The following is a 24,339-nucleotide window of genomic DNA, read 5'->3' on the forward strand; positions in this document are numbered from 1 at the left end:
TATATTTGTCAACCCTGGTTTATGGCTTGATATAATGCACAAATGGAGCCAGCTTGCTCACTTAAATATATACGGTATGTTTCAGACTATAAGACACTCCAAATTATAAGATGCACCTAGCTTTTGGAGAGGAAAACAAGAAAAAAAATCTGTCTCTGCCTCCCAGCGATTTGCCTCCTTGCAGCAAACAGCCTGTTTCAGCTTCAGCACAGCCTGATTGAGCACAAGCGGCTGATTGTCAGTTGGATCGGCCTCCCGATGATCAGTTGTTTCAGGCTGCAGGGATCGCCATCACCTATTGCCGCCTCCGTGTACCCCATTTTTGGCCTCCACATCCCGTTTTCAGCCTCTGCACCCCTCATTTTCAGCCTCTGCACGCCCAAGCCAAAAATGGGGCACACGGAGGCAGAAAATGGGATGCGAAGGCAGAAAATGGCACACGAGGAGGCAGCAATAGATGATCTCTGCAGCCTGAAACAACTGATCACCGGGAGGTTGATTCAACTGACAATCAGCTGTTTGTGCTCAATCAAACTGTGCTGAAGCTGACCTTGCTGTTTGCTGCAAGGAGGCAGAGGCTGAAGAGTGGGCGGGGCTTCAGCAATATTCGTTGTATAAGATGCACAGACATTTCCATCCACTTTTTTTGGGGGGAAGTGCATCTTCTACACCGAAAAATATGTTAGTTAAATGGAAACATGGCTTAGTGCAATGTATGAACCAGTGTAATGTTCAGCAGGTCATTCACCATTCCCATCCAGGAAACAAAACAGAAAAAGATCTAACAAGGCTATTTTAAAGGGACAAAAATCAATAAGCACTTTTGAAGAACAAAAATATTTCAAGCTCGGTATTTAACTATTGCATTGTGCATTCTTATTCATACAAAAGACTATCTCTCACCCAGGGCAAACAGTGTTACAATTTATTTTCACTCTGCATGATGTAGAGATCCATGAACCCCCTTTTAAAAATTCCTTTGGTAATATAAAATTTAAAGAATGAAGGCAACTTGAATTAATTTATTTTTATCATTTTTCAGGGAAGGAATATTATTTGTGCCACAATTTGAAAAAGAAGGGGGAAAAAAAGGAAAGGACAGGAAAGGAAATAATCTGTTGAGATCCCACTTCAAAATAATATATTTAAGAAAAAAGTATCCATAAAACTAGGTACAATTTCAAATGTCGCCAATTCATTCTTGGTTAGTAGTCCCTCCATCATCTTTTGTATGACCATTGTACTGATGTAGTATCACGTGTTACATCAGAAAAATGCCCAAGCAAAGGTTCAAAGGCAGATAACCCAAAAGACTTAACAGTGCAGGATTTAATTCTCTTGGTGTTAACATTCACCCAGTCATTCACACCTTTCAAACAGAATGAGATTCAAATAGGTTCCATAAGGAAGGTATTTAAAAAAAGAGACAAAGATATATTTTTTTCCACAGAAAAACATTACACCAGACCTAACATGGATGTAACAATGGCCAAAGGTGGCCAAAATGGCCCTCCAGGAGTTATTTACATGTGATTGGCCTTTGCTACTCAGTAGTCAGTAACACAATCTCAGAGAAGTTCAGTTCAACAAAATGGCAGATAGTCAGCAATAGAAAGTGAGCGCCCATCACTGGCACGTGGTTTGTGCGTGTCTGAATCAGATTTTAAGAAACATTTCCCCACCATCAAGGCAAGTGCAGACTTTAGGACTTTGGGACTTTTGATCTCAGCTCTTACCTAAACCATACATGAGGAAAACTCTAAGAAATCTCCAAGTGCACCCACCACACATCAAAGTAACTATGTCATTTTAAGCAAGAGATTTAATTTTAATTTTAAACAATTGAGCTGTAACTATGAGAATAGCTCATCTGTTATCCAAAGAGCCGGAAAGTTTTATGTGGGCAGCAGCAACATCTTGACTCTCTTTTGCTTATTTTCCCACAACTAAAATCCAGCGCATTTAAACACTCCCTTGCAGTCATATATTCTAAGGCATGAGAATTCACAGAAATCTTCAATATATTGTTATATTTGCAGTGTTATCATTTCATTTGAAAATATTCATCCAGGAAGAAGCTTTGGGGAGAATGAAAGGCTGTCTTCCTGGTTTAAGACTCCATACGACCTGGAATTTTTTTAACTTCAAGTAACAAGTCTTTTCAAGTATGCTTTTCTTTGATGCTAATTTGATACAGTCCCAAAATCTGTAGTACAGGTAGTCCTTGACCTATGACAATTGAGCTCCAAATTTCTTTTGATAAGTGAGACATTTGTTAAATGAGTTTTGCCTTATTTTATGACCTTTCTTGCCACAGTTGCTAAGTGAATCATCCCAGTTGATAAGTTAGTAACATGGATGTTAAGTTAATCTGGCGTCTCCATTGGTTTTGCTTGGCAAAAGGCTGCAAAAAGTAAATCACACGATCTTGGGACTCGGTAACTGTCGCAAATATGAGTCAATTGCCAAGCATCTGAATTTTGAACACATGATCATGAGGATGATAGAAAGGTCATAAGTATGAAAAAAGTCTCTTTTTTCAGTGTCATTGTAACTTTGAATGGTCACTAACTGAACTGTTATATGTCAAGGACTACCTGTATAGCCATGTGTTCTAAAATGGAGGCGGAAGGAAGAAGAGGAATACATTTTCTTCTAGTGTACCAGAAGGAGCTTCAAGAATGCAGCTTGTTCTATTATTAGAAGACAGGGATGTCAAACTCGATTTCATTGAGGGCCGCATCGGCGTTGTGTTTCACCTCGGGCGAACGAGGTGGGTGTGGCCAGGGTGGGTGTGGCCAGTTCAACGTCACTTATGTCAGAGGCACCTGTGGTGGCCCGAACACTCTGCCAGTGAAAATGGCTCCCAAGCTCCATTTTCAGCTGCAATGGCCTCCTGCAACCTTCTGCCAGCAAAAACGGAGCTTGGGAGGGGCATATGCAGCCATCCTGAGCCCCGTTTTCACTGGCAGAGGCAGCACAGGTCAGTCTTTCACTGTTTCCAGGTTGGGCCCGTGGGCTAGGCACCCTGCAGGCCAGATCCAGCTAAGCACCCTGCAGGCCAGATCCGGCCCTCTTAAGTTTGACACCCCTGTTATAAGATATATCCAAAAACTTCATAGGTGTACCTCTAGCACAAATATCCCGGCTCTGGGGAAGCCTATGGTGAGGCAATGAATATTCAGGAAAGCACTCCAATGGATCAGGGCCTCTTCAATTGACTTATTTCATAAACTTAAAAAATGGGCGATAAGAAACAAAGCTTCTTTGGGCATAGGATGCAGCTCAGTGGATGTCGGTCAGTAAACCTAGCAACAATTAAGAAAGGGTTCAGAAAAAAAATCAGGAAAAGAACAACTGAGGGGATAAAGGGAAGAAGTGCTGCACAAATTCTGGGGTCTGTCTTGAAGCACAAATATTCCAAGGGGAGGAAGAGAGATGTAGCTTCCTCTAAAATCTGTTTAACATATACAATCATGCTTTTTTCCAAGACTTAGTTTTAAATAACAACTTATTAGCTGTCTACTTTAAACCTCCTGTGTATAAAGAGTCTAAAGATTTTATGGTTACAAAACTCTATCATCTGCCATAAGCAGGATGCAAAACTTCAAATTTCAGGGAATAGAGGCTAAATCCAAGACGTTCAAGAATATGAAACAAGCTTTTCAACCTAACAACAATAAATAAATTATAATAAATTATTAAATTACCACAGCTTTCAAAAATGTCAGCAAGAAATTTACACCAAGTACCTTAAACTACATATGCAGGAGACTTATTACATATAAAGAGGACAATGTATTTTGTAGATGTTGCACATACTTCTCAGTAATGGAGAGATGGTTTGAATTTTGCTCAGGCAAAATCTTGCTCTTCAAAATGAAGTTGGAAACTGCACACAATTCTTTCTTACAAAAAGTGATTTTCTGGGCTTAGAGAAAAAGTGAGGATCATGAATTTCTGCTCTTGACTTTTCATCCCAACCTCAAAGTAAGATAGGACTAAGGTGCTTCAAAATTTACCGCAGAAGATCCCAGAGGCCTTACTTTTTATTTAATAAGCCGCAACTTGTTTGCTGGCTTATCTAAGCCTAAGTGCTCTTGCTATCTTGGCTTTCCATTCTCGAGAAGGGCAATAGGATGAAACCCCATGTAAGACCAGGACTGACTTCAGCTGGTCATTTCTGCCTAAAGGGGATATACCAATGCTTTTACAACAGCATTGGTGAATTACAGTGTTAATAATAGCAGAAAGAAATGAAAAATAAAGTAAGTGGGAGAAATCTGTCCGTTTTCAATGGCTGATGGCCCCTGCAGTGGAAACCATCCACATTGCTACCCGTGTCCCATTTGCATTCAAACAGAAGGCAAAAGCAATTTTTCCCCAATCTGGCTAATTTTCCATTGCTTAATTAAACTTATATTCTGGTACCTCCCATCCCCCTGCACGCCCCCTCCTGCAAATGTTATCCAGCTTTTTTAAGTGAGGAAGAAGTTGTATTTCAGCTCTTCTTTGCCTCCCTGACTCAACTACCCAAATTCTGGTCTCCCAGAATCCCAAAGGTGGAATGGAACTGGGTGAATACGCGAAACCCAACCTACTGCAGGATCCACAATGCGGTCCCATGAGAGACAGGCGTCCAGCTTCAGCTGGCATACCTCCAGTAAAGAAAAGCTCAACCCTCCCAAAGCAACTGTTTTATACAGCTTGAACTCAAATGCATCTTGAGTTCAAACCCTTCTTACAAAAGCAGCATTCTTAAAGACACTGGAACCGGGGAGCAGGCTTTGCTCATAAAATCTTGGAGACCGTGGCAATTATCTGACCCTCCACATCCCCAAATGCCAAAAGGTAAACAAAAACATTAAACTGGCTCGCAATTCCCCATATGTTGGAAAACATGGAAAGAAAATAAAGCACCCCAAAAATAGAAATTTTGACAAGAAAAATAACATTCTTCATCCTTTCAGGAGCCTACAGTCCAGCTTCAGTGGATTCCAACTTCTTTTTGGAACCAGGTGAGGTCATGGTGCCCGTTTCTGTGCACAGTTGTGCTTCTGTTCAAGCCTGGGACTCTTTTCCGGAGGCCCAAGACAGCCAGAAAGGAAACACCAGGCGTCTTTTTCCAGTGCAACTTCCCCAGCTACAGGATACTGGTGACCCATTTCCTAATTTGGAGATGGGAAATAGAAAGATGGGCGGAGGGTAAAACCTCCCCCCCCATAAATTTAGACATAGTTAAGGACAAAAATGTAGCATTTCTTTCTTTTTGCATATCCAAGGTTGAATTATAATGCTAGATGTGCTCTGTATTTATAATAGGTCCCGGTGGGTTGGTTTTGAGTTCTAAAATTCAGTTTACTTTAAAATTCAAAATTCACATTCTAGCTCTTATAATTGTGAGCCCGTCAACATATCCAAAGTTACCAAGGGAAGCTTGCATTATACTGATTCAAGAAAAACTTTTGGTAAGAGAGGATTGGCTTCTGCTATGGAAAATGAGCAAATATAGGTTGTTCTCAAATAAGAACCATTCATTTAGTGTCTGTCCGAAGTTACAGTAGCACTTAAAAAGTAGCTTACTACCAGACCTCACATTTATAAGAGTTGCTGCATCCCCGCAGTCACATGATCAAAATTTAAGTCCTTGCTAATTAGCATGTCTTCACAAGGATTGAAGCATCTGGGGGTCGTATGATTGCTATTTGCGAACTTCCCAGTTGGCTTCCAACAAAGTTAACGGGAAGTTGGATTCACTTAACAACTGCAGTGATTTACTTAAGAAAGGTTGTAAAATCAGGCATGTCTCACTTAACATCTGCCTTGTTTTGCAAGGGGAATTCGGGTCTCAATTATTAAGTCAGTTGTTAAGTCGAGGACTACCTAGATATACAATTGTGTTTAACTATAGAGCTGAAACTATTTTTTTTTAAATGTAGAGTATATGCAAAGCTTCCAATACAGGATATGAAAGGACAATCAAACTAAAACCCTTTAAGAGAGATAGAGAGAGAGAAAAAAACAGGAATCTTCTAATTTACAACACCATATTACCATCAATGACAGCAGCATAACAGACAAGGACTCTCTTTACGTAGAGGAACCTGCTTCGTGTTTCTGTTTGGAAAACAGCTGGGCCTCCTTTAGTGAGAGATACACTTCCTCTTGAGGGTCATAGTAGTAGAACTTGCGAATGTATGCGATCAGAGGCCTGGTCAGGGAAGCGAAAAGAGGTTCCAGTAAATTGTGGAGGTCCAGGAAAGCAGAATGGATATTCCAAGTAAATAGACAGATGAATCTTTTTCTCTCTCTTTCAATTGGGGGGGGGGTTGTCCAGAAAAATTGAGTTTGCAGGACTCCTGATGTCTACAGATCCTTGTCTAACAAAACTTTGTGCAGAAATGTTTGAGTATATGAAAATGGCCAAGATCAACTGCATTCTACATTTGAACACGAGAGTTTGCGAAATGACTAATGAGATTTTAAAGGAAATAAATATTTAAAAAACTGAACTTTTTGGTGCTTGCAACATATATAGAGATGCCTGTCCTCTTTAGTTTCTGGTTCCCTTTCCTCAAGAAACTTATCGTCTCTCTCCTGCTTAGCTGGTTGTCATAACCCTTCTGAACATGTTTCAGCCCTGGTGTGGAATTTCTAACAATGTTTCACGGTGAAACAATGTCCGGACAACAATGTCAAAAGGGTCTCTTCCAAACCTGAACAGGACTTTTGAAGACTTCTGTTCTATGTATCCACTACCCTAGAACTTCTCCACTAATACAGAGAAACAATTCTAAAACATTTTTTTTATGTTGTGCCAAACTAATTGGCACTATTAATTTTACCATGAGGTGGACAAAGCAACAAATCTGATTCTTTACCTGACAGGACCTGAAAGGAGTACAAAGGAAAAGGGGGACCTACTTAGGAAGTGGGAGCTCTGCAATGTGATCGATGCGGACTAGCTGCCTTATCCGGAACCGGCAGAGATGCTGTAGCGACTTGACATTGCTGAACCTAGAGACTGGATAAAGAAGTTGGACAGGAGTTGGAGGGAGACCTGCAGATTAAAAATAAAAATAGGCAGGGCATCCGGTTAGAAGAAAACATAACAGCAATAATTCAGAAATAGTTTCTCAGAATAAGGGAAAACAGCAAACGTTGGAATCCTGCAGCTCTGCTCTCTAAATTGATCACTCTTCTGCCCTCTGGTGGAGACCTGACTCCATACAGCTTTATATTGAGCTGTACCATACTTATTGAGGGCTACAATAAACAAGGCCAGAAGCAAAAGGCTGGAGACCAGACAATTCCATTGCTATAACAAGGCAAAGGTGCTTCTCCCACTCAGAAAAAGTTCATTATGGTATTTGGATGTAAGAGAGAAGAAAGATTTAAATAGGAGTTACTATCATTAGGGCTTGAGGTGGTATTCAGCAGGTTCTGACCAGTTCTGCAGAACCGGTAGCAGACATTTTGAGTAGTTCAGAGAAGCGGCAAATACCACTTCTGATTGGCCCCGCCCCCATCTATTCTCTGCCTCCCGAGTCCCAGCTGTTTGATTGGGTCTTCCTTTGTTGTCCTGCATAGAATGGAGCTGGAAAGCAGTGGGGTGGGGAGGGGAGGGGATTTTGCAGTATCCTTCCCCTGCCACGCCCACCAAGCCACGCCCAACAGAACCGGTAGTAAAAAAATTTGAATCCCACCACTGCTTGAGTTTATTCAATTTGTATGCCCCATCTCAACAAGTGACTCTTAGCATTGAGAGCTTCCTGTGGCTTCCTGTTGTTGTTGTTGTTATAAACTTGTATTCATTAAACATGAAACTCAGCCAACTGAACATTTTAAAAAGTGTAACAAATATCATGGACTGGCGCTGATGGTTGATATGGGTTTCTGTCTATTATTATTATTATTATTATTATTATTATTATTGTTGTTGTTGTTGTTGTTGTTGTTGTAGTAGTTGTAGTAGTAGTAGTAGTAGTAGTAGTAGTAGTAGTAATATAGATTTAATCTTCAATTTGATTTGCAATCTGGGACTGGTAAAAGCTTAACAATTCAAATCCTAACCAAGGACTTGAGAGCTGTTAAGGTAACGTCTGAGTATACAGGCAGTTCCAAGTAAGGTGGGGGTTTTGATTTTTTTTTTTTGGCAAAAGCAGAATATTCAGGTCTAATAAGTTTAAATGTCCATGTCTCTAGGCAATCCTTTGGGTCTTGCTCCAAGGGCTCCTATTATTACTATTAGTATTATTTCTTCCTCCACAATCGCTCAATTTCAATTTGCAGATCATCGTATTTCGTTATTTTTTTCCAGTTGTATCTCTTCAATATGTGTACCACCTGGTATTGCAATATCAATGAAACAGGCTTTTTTCTTTTCCAGTAATGTCAGGTGTGTTGTGGGACAAATGTCTATGTGAAAGTCCCACAAGATCTTGATCTGTTCATTTTCAAGAACTTTGTCAATTTGGTGTTCCCAGTAATTTTTGCTATATTCAAACCCAAACTTCTGGCAAAACTTCCGATGTATAATTTTGGCAACTTAATCATGGCATTGTGGATAATAGTTTGGGAGATTTTATAGCAGCCAGTGATAAGGTGATCCATTGTTTCATCTTTCTTATTGCATAAAAGGCATTTGCTGTTGTTACTTACATGTTGTTGTTGTTGTTGTTGTTGTTATATTTTGATTCTTAAGTACAAGTAGTCCTTGACTTATAATCAACTGAGTCCAGAATTTATGTTGCTAAATGAGAAATTTGTTAAGTGAGTTTTGCCAATTTTACAATCTTTCTTGCCATATTAGTTAAGTGAATACTGCAGTTGTTAAATTAATAATAAGGTTTTTAAGTGAATTTGACTTTCCCATTGATTTTGCCTGCCAGAAGGTTGGAAAAGATGATCCCATGACCTTGGGACACTGCAGCCATCATAAATATGAACCAGTTGTCAAGCATCTGAATGTAAATCATGGGATCATGGGATGCTGCAATGTCATAAGTGTGAAAAAGTCACTTTTTTCCCAGTGCTGTTGGAACTTCGAACGGTTTTGAACTGTTTTAAGTCGACAACTTAAGTGTACAAAAAAATATTGGGATTCAGAGCATTTGAATTTTGCTAATTTCCCCTTGTACAATTCAAGTTCTTTTCAATTGTAAAACTTGCTTATTTGGTGCACCTTTCTCTAACTGAATAATCTGAGCTATGCACGATGTCAATTTTTATAGATGAATTGGAAGAGCAACTTTTGGATCAATGAATCACATATAATTTCTGTGTAAGAAGTTGTAGATTAATTCACTGCTATTTGGGGGAATTTCCACTCAAATGCAATGTAGCCAATTACCAAGGAGAATGAAAGTCGTAATCCAATGATTGAAGGGCCAAAAGTGCTTCATCCTCGGCTTATATTTCAGCCTTTGAAGCAAGTGAAGAAGAAACACTGTACTATTCCACATTCCCAACTTATCTTAACCAGCAGACCAGATGAAAATGTCCAATAGAAATGCATGTATGGCAATTATAGAATGGCTTTAGGAACAGGATAAACCAGATCTCCAAGTATACCTGAAGCACTTTTGCTTTACAATTCAATTCCATCTACTTAACTGTTGCCTGGAATAATTTCTTCTGGAAATCAGAGCATTCTGACCAATTCCTATTGGATATTTCAGAATAACTTTACTGTTTGGGGGATATATGTTTTTGCCAATAAAAGCTAAAAATAATTGCTGATCATTCTATATCTTGATTAATAAATGCCGCAACAAAATATATCTAAGAGCTGCCTGAGTCAACTCCAACACACACACACACACACACACACACACACACACACACACATACTTACCTGGCACTCTTGATCGCAGGAAATAAAGGAATTTTCCATTTTTGGAATGCATGATAGCACGTTTAATGAACTCCACCACAGATTGGCAACGGTCCTCAAATTTTGGATGGCACCAAAGACTAAAGGTTCCTGAGCCAAGAAGAAAGCAGTATATGGGTGGAAGTGCATGGTTTGTAGAGACTGGCTTTGCACAAGCTTACTTAAATAAAAGATAACCACCAGATACAATACTGGCATCGAAAGAGCCAGGTTTGGAAAATCACATTCCGCAATAATTCATTAAATGAACCTGGGCAAATCCTTCCCTTTCAAAATAAGTAGGAAGCCACCCTAATATGGTGCCCAGTGCTCCACTCACCTCGGTAATGCTCCATTCTGGTGTGATGGGTAATACCCTGTGATCGAAAGCTGAGGCTCAGAATGTAACGAGGATCAGAGCTATCACGAACCAGAAACGATCCATCCGGTTTCCCTTTTAACTTCATCTCAGCATCTTCCCAGTTCATAGGGCCCCAGTACCATCCACACTGATTTAAGAAAATATACATTCAGTAATTTTTCCCAAGAATCTGATTCCAACATTTAAATAAACAAACAAACATTGGAGCTCAGGATGCTAAAATACAGCCTAATTATCCAAGCAGATACCTGTTGTGGACCTGCCAGAACTTCAAGCCAGCATGGTAACTGGCAATCCCTCACTTTGAGCCAGAAGATTAACATCTGTCCATTCCTTGCAGATGACAAAAACACTAGCAATCATCTTTGACATTTTGAAACACAGCCTTCTATTTTTCAGAACAGATTTTTCTAATAAAGCAAAATTCATTTATTCAACATTGCCTGGTTCTCCCGTTAATTTATATTGAATATGCAAACTGATAGTGTACTAAACAGTAAAATAAACAGCAAAGCCATGTGTAGTTTATCCATTCAAACCAGTTTTCATCTTGCATATCAGGAGGACATATCCTGCAAATCCATTCAGTTGCCAATCCTCTTGGCTTTACCTCTTTGTGTTCAATGAGATCAAGTGTCATCATCAAGGGAGAAAAAAGCAGCTTAAGCACCTTAAATAAACAAACAAACAAACAAACAAATAAATAAACAACAGCCTTACTTTTTCCAACTCTCGTAAGCTAGCTGCAAAACTGCTTGAATCAGGCCGATAAAGGGGGCATTGAAGGTGCTGTGTAGATTGACTGTGTACCGCTTCAGATGCTCTGATTGGGAGTATCCGGGGAAACGCCTCTGGAAAAGGAAAGAAAATGTATTCCTTTTGACATTTCACGGAATTATTTTATGCATTCTGTGTTCTGTGGGTGCTGTCTTGAGTTCCCAAATTAAAGCCCAGCAACTGGCAACATTTTCCAATGGAAATTCAGGAAAAATGGAAAAGCAAAGCTAAACTGACCGGAGGCATGTGGTGGAGGCGGTGGAGGCAGAGGAAAAGACTGGAGCGACGAAGATCCCATCGGATTCACTAAGACAGATGCAGGCAGTGTCCCACTGATATCATCTAAAGCAAAAAAAAAAAAACCAAAAGGTTAAAGAAATATGAAAAGCAATTGAGCAAAAGACGGGCTTACGCTAGGCTCTCTCTTTCTCTCTGAGCATCTGAACATCCACCTTTGCTGGCTGTTTGCTTCAACATCAATAAAACTCTAAGCATAGAAAACACTTATGAAAGTTATTCAAACCTAGTTGCTGACTATTATGTTAAATGCCACCATTCAAAAAGAAATATTGTCAGTGCTGCTTCTTCTTACATCTGTCAACATATGCAACATATGATAAAAAATTATCCTGGATATTACATTACATTAGGTATTGGTATTGATATTGTATTTGTATACTATATATAATTAATATAATAATAATATAATAATATAATAATATAATATAATAAATATAATAAATATAATATAATATAATATAATATAATATAATAATATAATATAATAAATAATATAATATAATATAATATAATATAATATAATATAATATAATATAATAATATAATATAATATAATATAATATAATATAATATAATATAATATAATATAATATAATATAATATAATATAATATAATATAATATAATATAATATAATATAATATAATATAATATATAATTAATATAGTGGTGGGATTCAGCTAGTTTGCACCAGTTCAATCGAACCAATTAACTTTTTGCACAGTTCCGCAAACCGGCTGATCCCACCACTGGCTGGCCCCTACCCTCCCAGTCACTCCTCACCTGGCCTGAGAAGGGCGACTGTGGGGGTGGGAGACTTGTTCCAGGTGGGGCTGGAAATCTCCGCCACAGAGGGTGGTAGAAGTGGTACAAGGAGTAGCACAGCCCTCGCTAACCGGAGAGAGGTAATGGCGCTATTAAGTCAAGATGGGGCAGCGCAGGTGGGCCAAAATGACAGTGGCGATGGCTGGAGCCTTACTGCAAGAGTGAAGTGACCCTATATTTACCTTTGTGCAGCAACAGCATTCCATGTTTACCGCCACCGCCTCATGTCCTGCCCACTAACTTCACTCACGCTGCTACCAATGCTATTGCAAAGGGCAAGTGGGGCAGGGTCACATTGTGGCTTCACGTTGTAATGAGCCCCAGGAGGAGGGGACCCCATCTTCCCCACTGTGAAGTGTGCTAAATTTCATTGTGCTGCACAAGGAGCTGTGGGAGCAGTGGGCAGGCCACTTTGGCCATGAGGCGGCAACAGCAGCAGTGGCAGCATAGGTCAGGTTAGCTGGCAGGCCAGTGTCTCGGGATGGAGAGCAGGTCATGCGTCCCTGCAACCAACTGAGGCATGCATGCCCAGCTGCACCAACAAAAGCCGGAAGTAGCCGCCCGCTGTTTCTTATAGCAAAAATCTTTTTTTAAAAAAAAAAAAAAAAAAACTGACTGTTGGGCAGTGACAGAGATAAGGCACCAAAGAATCAGACCCAGCCGTTTCTCTCTGCCGTAGTGCTTCCCAGACATGGCTTACAGCTCCGAGCCCAAAGTGGTGGGAGGCAGGGGTTGCCTTGAGCACAAATGTCCCAGCAAAGGTGGAATGCTGTTGCTGCGCAAAGGCAAGTATAGGGATACTTCTCTTCTGCACTAAGCTCCAACCATCGCCATCACCGTTTCAGCCTGCCTATGCCGTCCCAGCTTGCTGAGACGTCAAGTTGGCCACACCCACTCAGTCACATGACACCCCCCCCAGCCATGCCTGCCCAGCTGGTCATTAGGGAGACCCAGTTGTTGCATTACTTGAATTGTATCACTGAATATAACATATTATATTATATTATATTATATTATATTATATTATATTATATTATTATATTATATTATATTATATTATATTATATTATATTATATTATATTATATTATATTATATTATATTATTATATTAATTATATTATTATTATATTATATTATATTATATTATATTATATTATATTATATTATTATATTATATTATATTATATTATTATATTATTATATTAATTATATTATATTATATTATATTATATTATATTATATTATATTATATTATATTATATTATATTATATTATATTATATTAATTATATTATATTATATATTATTATATTATACATATTATAATATAATACAATACAATATAAAGCCTACTACCTTAATTTTTTTTTTAAATCAGTAATTCCAATCCTACTGCTTCTGTAACTGTGATGCATCTCCCAACAAACCAAATTTTGTTGATGCCTCTAATTATAAAACATTGTCTATTCCAATATAAGTAAATAATGTTCCCTGGGTGGCTTCAAATGCTCAGAAATGAAGGTTGTTAAAGGCAGAAGCACAAGATTACAAATAATTCACTTTACATAACTTTATCGTGGCATTAACCACCATAAGACATAAATGAGTAGATCTTCTTACTGTCCACATCGGATTAAAAAAAAAAAAGACAAAGAAAAGGTTAGACAGAATCTGAGAAACCAACGGGAGTACTGAGCCAAACACTCAGAAAGGGAAGCGAAAGAGCTGTTGGTGTTCATGATATATTTCCCATGGCCAGCAGAAACAGAATTATGGAATATAGGCAAATTCACATGATTTGTGGAGTTGAAGAATTTAGCTCTGAATGTGGATTTGAGAGTAGGAAAAAAGAAACCAGAATAGTTACAGAACTGAGAATATATAAATTATTGCTTTTAAATAATTCTTTTTTTTTAAAGGAGATTAGATACCGTGTTTCTCATATAATAAGGCCGGGTCTTATTTTTTTTTTGAGCCCCCCAAAAATGGCTAAGCCGTCTTTTCGGGGGTGACTTAATTCCCCCCCCCCCTTGTATCTTCGGGCGGGCGGGCGGCGATGGCTTGGATGTTGACCTCGGCGTTGGTGGGGCACTTCATATTGGAGTCAATGCAGGCAGCACCATATCCGGGTGTGCAACAAAAGTACTTCCTAACGGCAAGCCCCCCCACCATTCCCCAACATTTCGCTTGTTTTAATATAGGCCTTAATTTGGGGGGAGGGGCTTAATTTCATTTCATGCCTATAAAACATGCTGGGACTTCCTATTGGGGGAGGCCGTATTGTTGGAGAAACAGGGTAGTATGGTATAAAGAATTCCAAGGGAATCCTCTTAACGGTAGTCCCCAAGGGGTGGGCTGCTGGGGATTCGCAGGGGTTCAGGAGAGGCCCTAGCTAAGATACTGTGCAGTTCGGAGAATCCCCAAATCCCATTCCTGGCTGGTCCCACCCACCCGCCCCTCCCAGGCCCCTTACCTGCTTTGGATGCAGGTAAGTGCAGGTCGCGTGCAGAGGCTTGGGGAGGGTGAAAAACAGGCCACCCGGAAGTTCGGGAAGGTTGGAAATGGGCCCTTTTCTGGCTTCCAGAGAGCCTCCAGAGCCTGGGGAGGCTATTTTCACCCTCCCGGAAAGCCTCCGGAGCCCAGGGAGGGTAACACCCCACCCCCACAGTGGTGCAGAAGGCCGATTAGGCCACGCCCACCATGACCACACCCACCAGCAACCAGGCAGAGAACCCACTGCTAAAATTTTTGAAGCCCACCCCTGGTAGTCCCTGTTTAGTTACCTCCTCATATAACCACCATATGAAGTTATGACAGCAATGAAAAAGTAACTTAACAACCTCTTAAGTGTGTCAAGCCTAAGAAAGCTGAAGTCAGATCGTAAGCACAGTTGCAGTTTACTTAGTGACTGTGACTGAGATGACATTCCCAACTGTGGTCTCTAAACAAAGACAGACTGTATTCAAAAGCATTATTTCAAGGCTGAGGAAGATGGCCACCGTCTTCTACTACTGAAAGATGCTAGTGAAAATACAGTTTGGAGAAAAAAAAAAAGCAGATAAAGAAGCAAGTAGTTACCCAGAAGGCTGAGGCTTCGCCGTGGAGGAGGTGGAGGTGTTGGAGGATGTGGTGATGTCAGGCCACGCTGAGAGATATCAACATCTACCAGTGATACTGTCTCCCCTGGAGAGAGAAAGGAAGGGGAAAATGCTTTGAAGCTTAATGTAAATGTAACTTCATCTGGCACATTTGAGCATTATTGTTCATGTCAGAAATGTAGGTCTAATATCAGAGCAATCTCTGACCCCAAGCATATGTCATGGTTGATTCCTAATTAAATTTGCTACAATGCAGACACACAGGCTACTCTTGAAAAGTGTTCCAAAACTATCACTAGTTAAATGAGTGGAAAACAGATTGCTTTCTGGACTATGTCTTTCAAATGATAATGACTTAAGAAGTTGATCGTCTTTCAGAGACCTTTCTATATGAACCAAAATAATTGTTTAGTAGGAATATAAAACAGAGCCTTTTTGTGGTAGCACAATGGCTATGAAATTCCCTTCCAAAGGAAAATAAGCTACGGCAGGGGTCCTCAACCACCGGTCCGCGGAACAAGTCCTACCGGGCCACTGGTTGCTGGGCGCCGCCATCTTTTTTTGATGAAACGTGCAGCCCGGTGAGCTTTTCCGGTAGAAAGCTCACCGGAAGCACTTTTTCATCAAAAAGATGGCGCCCAGCTGATGCCGGCACCGGGCTGGCGCCCAGCTGATGCCGGTACCGGGCCGCGGCATAAAAAAGGTTGGGGATCACTGAGCTACGGTACTTTGACTCTCCATGATTTTGGACAGTCACATGTATCAACTTATTTTTAAGGAATTTAACTACAAACAGAAGATTTTAACTCAGCTGAACTCTTAAAAATTGTTATGTTTTAATATTCTTTGTCTCAAGAGCTATCTTGTGGGCCATTTTTAAAGCCAAAAGCCATTATATAAGTAGGGTCACTTCCCTTGCTTATGAATAATTAAACTCAAGGATTTATTTATTTATTTTATATTGCCGCTATTCACCCATGGCGACTCAAGGAGGCTTACACAATGTAAAACCATATTTAAAACAAAAAATAAAAATAAAAAACAATAAAAACTAACAAAAAGAATCAAATAAATTAGTAAAGTACAGTAGAACACATTTGGGGGGGGGGGATTTAGCTGACTTTCAAACTTGAAGCAAATTGCACTAAGGGAATATCTGAGCCAAATGTTGCATTATGAAATAGTATTCAATCTGTATCTGAGGGTGCAGAATAGTGTTGTATTTCATACACATCTGTGAATATCCATAGCTTGTCTCCAAAACCTTTAAGAAGCAAAGAACACAAACTTACTAACAAGCAGATGTTTGTTTACAACCACAAATAGCAAAGGCAATCTCTTGTGAATTGGGCTGGGGAAATACAGGTAATGAAACAATAGTTCATTCAGTCATCATTTGAAGTTACAATGGCACTGAAAAAAAGTGAGTTATAACCATTTTTCACACTTACAACCAATGAAACATCCTCACGGTCATGTGATAAAAATTCAGACACTTGGCAGCTGACTCATATTTATCATGGCTGCAGTGTCCTGGGGTCATGTGATCAACTTGTGCGACCTTCTGACAAGCAAAAGTCAGATTCACTTAACAAATGAGGAAAAATTCACTTTAACAACTACCTCAATTAGCTACAGAATTTTTGGGCTCAATTGTGACTGTAAATCGAGGACTACCTGTATAGTATTCTACCTCACACCGAATAAAAGATACTCCTGTCATATGGTATAGCAATGTGTCCAACATTGAAAACAGCTTCTGGATTTATGTCTGCAATCCAAATACTTAGTAGGTACAAAACTTCAAGCACCCTGACCATAATTCCACATCCCCGAGTCCTCAGACATATGCAAAAGCTGAAGGAAATATTCAAGAACCATAGCTAAATGGCTGACAGGAACAGACAGAAGGCAGATAGCTTCCAAATCTCAAAGCCAGGTCTCAATATTGCCCAAATATGTCAACATCTTGTGAACTTTCACCTAAACACATCAAATTCTTGTGATATTTCAGAATGAAAGCAACAAAATCCAGTGAGATTTTTTTTTTAAAGTATTGTTTCCTTGGGAAGGTTAACATTTGCTTTTTATGCAAAACGGTGTGACCAAATCATGTCCTTGGATCTGGAATTATAGTACTCTCTCTGGATTCCAACCATGTCATCTGTCCAGAAGGAAAAGATGCTTTTAAAATCTTCACCTTAAAATTGTTGGAATTTTCTGCAAATTCACTAAGACATGCCCTGCTTGCTGTTATATTACTTAGAAATTAGAAAGAACATTTTTTCCCTTCATGTTTCCTTGGCTATAATTCTATGGCAGATTTGGGATTCTATGGGAAAAGCTAATGTCTTCAAAGACACTGGTATATGTATTTTAATCTGAACTGATTCCGTGTTATCTCAGCTGATTTCAGAATTAGATTTTTGTCTTCAGCTAAAAGCAAAGACATGCTTAATTAGAAATCAGATGTTAACAAAGAGATTGCTACCTGAATTTGGGCAACAGGACTCTTCTGGATTCTAGGGGAGAAACCTAATCGAATACTTAGTGATCACTACTAATATTATTTTATTTTATTTTATGATGGACAGCTAGACAATTTCTCATTCAATTTACTCTGTGAGCGTTCTGGACACTGGGATAGGTTCTTTAAGAGAAAGCCTCTTTATAAGAGTCTTCCCTCATGATATCTGAGGATTATCAAACATGAAGTTCAACACATGAATATTATCTGGATGGGCAAAGCTAGTCTATAGAAGACTTTTTTGACTGGGAATGAGAAAATATATATTCATGGTATTTAAAAAATTTTGTTCAAAAATCAAAATCACTTCAAAACTAGCTATTTTTTTAATCAATAGCATTACTCATAGTCTAATATAGGGGTCCCCAACCAGGCCATGGTCTACTTGCCATCAGGCCGCCGGTCCCACTCTGCATCTGTGCACAGCCCCGTTCATGCAAGCGTTGCCGAGGATACTTGCGGCCTTATTCATGTCAGTCTCGTTGTGGGTGCTCACGGCTGCACTTGAGTGAACCTCATTGCAGACATTTGGAGCCCAACTCGCATGAGTGTCACTGTGAACATCACGGGTGCGTGTGCACATGCATCTGCCCCTCCTACAAAATCATCCTCCCCCCCCCTCCGGCTCCAGGCCATAACCCAGAAAGGTGGGGGAACTCTGGTCTAATAGCAACATGTTATGTATGCAAAATTGAGTAAAACTATAGGACTTCCTTTAATAAGAGTGAAAGAGAAAGAGAAACATCAGACTCAACACTTACCTGTGAAGAGGGGACCAAAAGCAACTGGAGAAAAGGCACTTTGTGTTCGCATCAGTCTTTGTTTTCTATAAAAAATATAGACAAAAGAGTCTATAAATAGATATCATTGCATTTACCTCTCCTTTTATCTATATCCACAATAAGAACTGGTTCAACTATACCATAAACTCTTCACTTTATTTCCTCTTGCCTATAAAAAGAATAAAGGAGGTTAGCTAAAGGAATCAATTCTTTGGACATCAGGCTGCCCATTTATTGTTTCAATTTATATTCCATTTTTCTATTAACACCAAAGGCGGGTGGGACAATTAAAAAGTGAAAAACCTATAGAGCAACTTTTAAAAAACCCTCTATAATGCAGAGAAAGAGAAAGGGAGGATTGAGCATATGTACTGAAAAGTGGGTTTACTTTTTCTTTCTCTGTATAGTCTACACTATTTTTAAGTTGCCTGAAATGTCACAAAAGCCAAGGTTTCTTGAAAAGGTGTGTTATTCATCACAAATGAATAACATCAAACTGCTGAATTTCAACTCACATCAGTGAAAGAGGATCGGAGTATGCTTCAACAACATATTAATAATAAACTTTTTAAGACAATTAAACCTAAGGCCAAACAATATTGCCCACTCTTCACATGTCATCTGAGATACAGCACCTCAACAAACTAGAAAGAAAAAATAAATGCATTTTCCTCATATATACACCCAGTTCATTCCCCTAGAAAACAAAGTTTTTGACAAGTTGGGGACATCTTTTGCCTTAGTAATTTTGATTACTACGGAACGCTCCATGATGGAACCTTCTTCACCAAATACAGTATCTACCGATACAGTATCTCAGACAATACATTTTAAGAATTCATTTTTTAGGCTTGCCAGACCAAAATATACTAAGCTAAGGACTAACCCACACAAAACAATCACAGTAAAAAACAACAAGATAAACGTAGCATGTTGTACAAACACTACATTACATATTTTTGCTAAACTTTTATATAAGTGAACACACAGCCAAAAACTGTCACTGGTGAACAGAAGAAGTCAATCCATGACTTTTCAGTTTAGCTAATCTGGAAGTCCAATTTCAAAGAGAACATGGCTTTATTAATAGATGATTTCATAATAAATTAATTCTTGCTTAAACTTCTATTAACACTAAGTCTTCTGACTCAAAACTGCTATCCCAAGATATTTTGCTATCTAAGAAAAAAGAGGAAATGGCAACCATGTCAAAAAGGCACAACACCCAACGTCTTACAGAAAGAGAGGGAGGGAAGGAGGGAGGGAGAAAGGGATCAGAAAAAGGAAATAGAAGAAAAAGAGATGAGGCTATGGCAAATTCATTTAATAACTGCTTTACTTCCTTGCTTCTATGTCCAGAAAGCAGAAGGGAGGCCTAATTACAGATCCAGATAACACCCCAAAATGAAACGAGTAAACGATCTTAATTAGTTTGATTCACAACCCAGGCAAAGTGCTAGATCTGATAATGAGATAGTTTAGTCTTTGGCTCCCTCCAAAAACACAGAATTGTAAGTGCCAAAACAGAAGTGAATGAAGAGAATGGCAGTCCAACATATCTAGAAGCATAAAAAACAAAATGGAAAACTGTTGGAAAAAACAACTAAGCCAAGTGAATACCATCACTCTATGTATGTATTTTAATCCAGAGCCAGCAAATTTAGTCAGCACCTTACAAAATTCAGTGTCTTTTCTTCTCAAATTTGTATAAATATTTGTATAAACTACAATCTATCCCATCACCTTTCACCCAAACAGGCTGAGCAACTCAGTTTGTGGCTAGTTTATAGTTTAAAATGGTATGTGAACCTATAAAGTGGACAGATTAAAGTTAAACTAACTAGTACTATGTCACCAGGCAATGTCAATCTATGAAAAAATCCATATGAAATCCAGTAGAAATAGTAATAGGTTGTCTTAATCTATTGACATTTCAGAGCTGTGGAAGGCAGTAGACATAGACTTAACGAGCAAAACACTTCTTCTGAATGAATGTTTTAAAACAAGCTCAGAATCACAAATCCTTCCAACAATCACTAGAAATTGTCATAGTAAGGCCCTTCTATTAAAGAAGCCAACTTCAGTCACTTCAGAGACATTTGCAGAAGGTAACAAATGACCAAAAAAATGCATGTTATAAACCACATATATACATCCCAATGTAAGGGCTGATTTGCACTGTAACATTATGACATGTTTCATCATCTTTTTTTATCACCCTGATTTGTATCACACACAAGAAAAAGTCCTCTAGTCAGTCAGTCCCTAGTACTACAGTTTTACCGCACTCATAATCCCACAGGCAGAGGGGGTAAAACAACCTTGGTTCCTATTTCTTTTTAAATTAGGTCCCTTAAGGGCAACATTTGTAAACAGTTGGAAAAATTGGCTCTCTGACCATTTTCTAAGGACATGTTACCAACAAACCAGTTTGGTGTAAAGGTTAAGGCTAGAAACAGAGTGAGTTCTAGTCCTGCCTTAGGCACAGCTCCAGCTGGGTGACCTTGGGCCAACCAGTTACTCTCAGCTCTAATAAGGAGGCAATGGCAAATCACTTGCCAAGAAAACTATAAAGACTTGTCCAGGCAAGTCTCCAAGAATTGAACAGGAATGAACAGAAAAATTCACCAATAATGAAATTGGTGTTCAGATGCAGTCGTAACTATCCATTTTTCCATTTAATTTAATGTAAGGTAATCAGCTTTATAAGGTTTTACTACTTTTCTTTACAACTGGACATCAAAATTGTAAAAGCTATTTATGCTGATTAATATTGCAATACTCCAAGATCCCAAGTAAAACCTCTACCGCACTATGTGCCATCTGAATCTTTTTAACTCGAGATACCAAAGACTGAATATGGGACAAGGCAAAGCATGTCTACCAATGAGAAGTGATGGTAGAATATGGTCAGTGAATTCCTTCCAACAGGCTTGGGAATACATTACAAATACAACTGGATCCTTTCCATTTCAAACACTGGACAAAAACAGCCAATGGTGTAGAAAATATGGAAGCCTTGAGATATTTTCCCTTCAATATCTGCACTACTGAGGACTTGCCATGCTAACTGGGACTATAGACCAAAAGATCTGGAGGTGTTACCTCAGAGTTCAAAGACTGAATTTAATAATAATCATTAAAAAAAGGCATCAAACACTTCTCCAAGTACTTGACAATTCCACAACTGAGGCTGAAGGAAAAAGTGCTGGAGATGCTTGCAAGGCAGCAGTTTCCATATCCACTTCGCCCACCCTAATGCTCCCTTTCAGTCTGTCCCCTACCAGATGGATGCAGCGGAACACCAGCGTGCTCAACTCTCCTTCCTTCCTTTAGCTGTCCAGCGTCTCCTCACCTGCTCGAGTCCTGTTCCCGGTAGCCAGGTTGAGACACATCGGGGAGGCTTCCTGCCGTGCCCGAGGGGGCTGGGGCAGCAGCGGCTTGAAGAAGTTCCCTCTCTCCGGTCCGGCGTGCTCCAGCGGCCGCCCCGGCGTTGCAGGACGGCCCACTGCAGCTCTTGGTGCGGAAAAGGCGGCTGAGGCGAACCTTTAAGGAACCTTTCCTGGAGGGGGCCGAAGAGCTGGGACGCGGGGTAGCAACGGCGGGTACCGGGCCTGCCGAAGGAGGAGGAGGAGGAACAGAGGCAGCGGCAGCAGCGGCAGCAGCAGCGAGCACCTGGACGGCTGCAGCGGGCAACTGGACGCGGCTGCTCCCCATACTGGTGTTACTGGAGGGTTCGGCCTGCCCTGCAGCCGTCTCTTCCTCATCCTCCTCGTCAGGTCCCAGAGCTTCTAGCACCAGCAGGGCGTCGCTGGTGTCCTCCCCCGGGGGTAACAAGGACAGAGTGGGCGGCGGGGCCATCGCCGGCTGAGGCACGAGGCTCATGCAGGAGCAATCGCCGGAAGGCTTGCCCAGCCCTCCTAGCACCGTCGGAGGTGCTTGATGAAGCCCCAGAGCCGCCAGCTGTAACTCCAGGTCGGCTCCTGGAGGGAAAATGAAACCACCCGGCGTTCCGCTCCAGCATCGTCCCCCTCCTGGCTCGCCCTTAGGAGCATCCAGGAGAGCACAACGATGCCTAGCACACAGGAGCTCCGACGGGGGTGGCTGAGGCAGTGGCGGTGGCGGAGGAGGCAGACAGCCAACTGGGGACCCAGCCGAGGACTCTCCGGTTTCTCCAGGGCGGAAGACCAGAAGCTGCGAGCCCCGCAACCCGCCCGCCCTTCCGCGATCCCGAGTTGCAATAGCGGCAGTCTCTCCGACAGCTCTGCTCAACCCCAAGCCGGCGGCGGCTGACTCTGCTCCGCCGTACCCCAGTAAGCGACTCAACACCCGATAAGAGGCCGCTGCTGCTGCAACCGCCTCGCCGCCGTTGTCACCTCCTCCTCCGGGCTCTGCTGCTGCTGCGGCCGCTCCTCCTCCGGCCCGTTGCATCGTGCTAAGGAAGGCGGTGCATTGCATGGAGCAAAAGACCAGGCGTCTTCAGCCAGCAACCTGGGCTGGGAGGCCGATTGGTCCAGATCGGCTATCCAGAGCTCAAATCTTTCCCTTCTACCCTTGCTTGCTTAGGGGCCCGCCCGAGCAGGGGGTGTGCACGCCCTCCGACTTCCCTTTCCGCTGATGCGCCGATGATGCCAGCTTCACGGCGGCCAACCCTCTCTGCACTGCGCGCACTCCTCCCACAGCCTTTCCCCCTAGCCCGTCTCTTTCCCAGCTGTTCTTTTTCAGCGAAAGGGGCTCAGCCACGTCCCCTATCGTTTTTAGACAGCATCTGGCTAGAATCTACCTGCTCAGCTCGCACCTGGGAAGAACCTGCCTGTTTTCTTTTTTTAACAAGTCCATCCCAAACTTGGGATGCTTACACATGGTTTCGCCTTTCAGAAGGCAATGTGTTATTACGGTTTCGATTTTTTCCCCTGCTTAAAAGTTGCTTTAAGAAAGGTGAGGGGTAAGAAAGAAAAGCAAGCTTTAACTATTGCATTTATGAAGCAGAATGAGGAATATAACGTTTGGCTAGAATACCCTTTTTGCAAAGGGTATTCCAGCCAAACGTTATTAAGAGGCTGTACACTGAAGCAAGAGCTTAATAGCTCTCCCACGGCTGAGGAGCTGTGCTGTGGTTGGCTGGTTTGTGATTTAATGTGTGATGTGTCATGCAATCTATGATTTTAATAACATAGTGATAGCTTCACATACTATCCATTCCTGCCAAGAAATTAGGCATCTAAATTCATAGCACATAAAAAGCAGTTTCTAAATTCAGACCTATACCTCAGAAAGTCATCGTGTATAGGAAATACCTGAACTTCAGAGAAAAAAAGTGTTTAACAAATTCATTTAGCCCCTAGCTAGCTATATATTTTAAAACCCAACAACTTATGGTGCAGTAAAATTCTCTAACTTCAAACATTTTCTTATGGATTATAAACAGATTGTTTCTAATCTGAATTTAAACTTAATTCAGCTGAACACACTATTAACAGTAACAAAATAACAGGTGCATATTTTCAATCAGAATAATGACTATGGTAGGTAGAGAGAAAAGTTTAATGATTTCCTTCTGTCCTGCTGTTCCCAAGGAAAATCCATTGTCCACTAGGAACTGGAAGGAATATGTCCACCAGCAGATACAAATTTTCTAATCCAACCCACACAAGTTTCAACTGCATGGCAATACATAATCCTTTCATATATACAACATCAGTAGAAAAGCAGAAACAGAAACCTCTAGCTAGCCTGTACTGCATTCTCTTGAAGAACAGGCTATATACATAGCTT

The 24,339-nt window shown here is 40.5% G+C and overlaps 1 protein-coding gene across 1 annotated transcript; it reads right to left on the reverse strand.

Moving 5' to 3' along the window:
- Nucleotides 1-1,040: 1,040 nt before the first annotated feature.
- SOCS7 (suppressor of cytokine signaling 7) lies at nucleotides 1,041-23,167 on the reverse strand. The gene is made up of 10 exons (XM_087947603.1): nucleotides 21,920-23,167; nucleotides 18,544-18,608; nucleotides 15,236-15,340; nucleotides 11,271-11,375; nucleotides 10,977-11,107; nucleotides 10,215-10,383; nucleotides 9,857-9,985; nucleotides 6,925-7,060; nucleotides 6,055-6,211; nucleotides 1,041-5,168 (listed from the first exon to the last, which is right to left on the reverse strand). The coding sequence occupies exons 1-9, from the start codon at nucleotides 23,020-23,022 to the stop codon at nucleotides 6,091-6,093; spliced, it is 2,064 nt and encodes a 687-aa protein (XP_087803729.1). The 5' UTR covers nucleotides 23,023-23,167; the 3' UTR covers nucleotides 1,041-5,168; nucleotides 6,055-6,090.
- Between the last annotated feature and the right edge of the window lie 1,172 nt (nucleotides 23,168-24,339).

The sequence above is a fragment of the Notechis scutatus genome, chromosome Z (assembly GCF_049901735.1).
Source record: "Notechis scutatus isolate UNSWTSFEM ecotype Mainland chromosome Z, rNotScu1.2, whole genome shotgun sequence".
NCBI classification, from domain to species: domain Eukaryota; kingdom Metazoa; phylum Chordata; class Lepidosauria; order Squamata; family Elapidae; genus Notechis; species Notechis scutatus.

Coding starts and splice junctions, on each gene's coding strand:
- SOCS7 (XM_087947603.1), bottom strand. CDS start 23,022: ATGCAATGCACCGCCTTCCTTAGCACGATGCAACGGGCCGGAGGAGGA. Junction 18,609..21,919: donor CGGGAACAGGACTCGAGCAG/GTGAGGAGACGC, acceptor TATTTTTTATAG/AAAACAAAGACTGATGCGAA. Junction 6,212..6,924: donor GCAGAGCTCCCACTTCCTAA/GTAGGTCCCCCT, acceptor TTCCCTGACCAG/GCCTCTGATCGCATACATTC.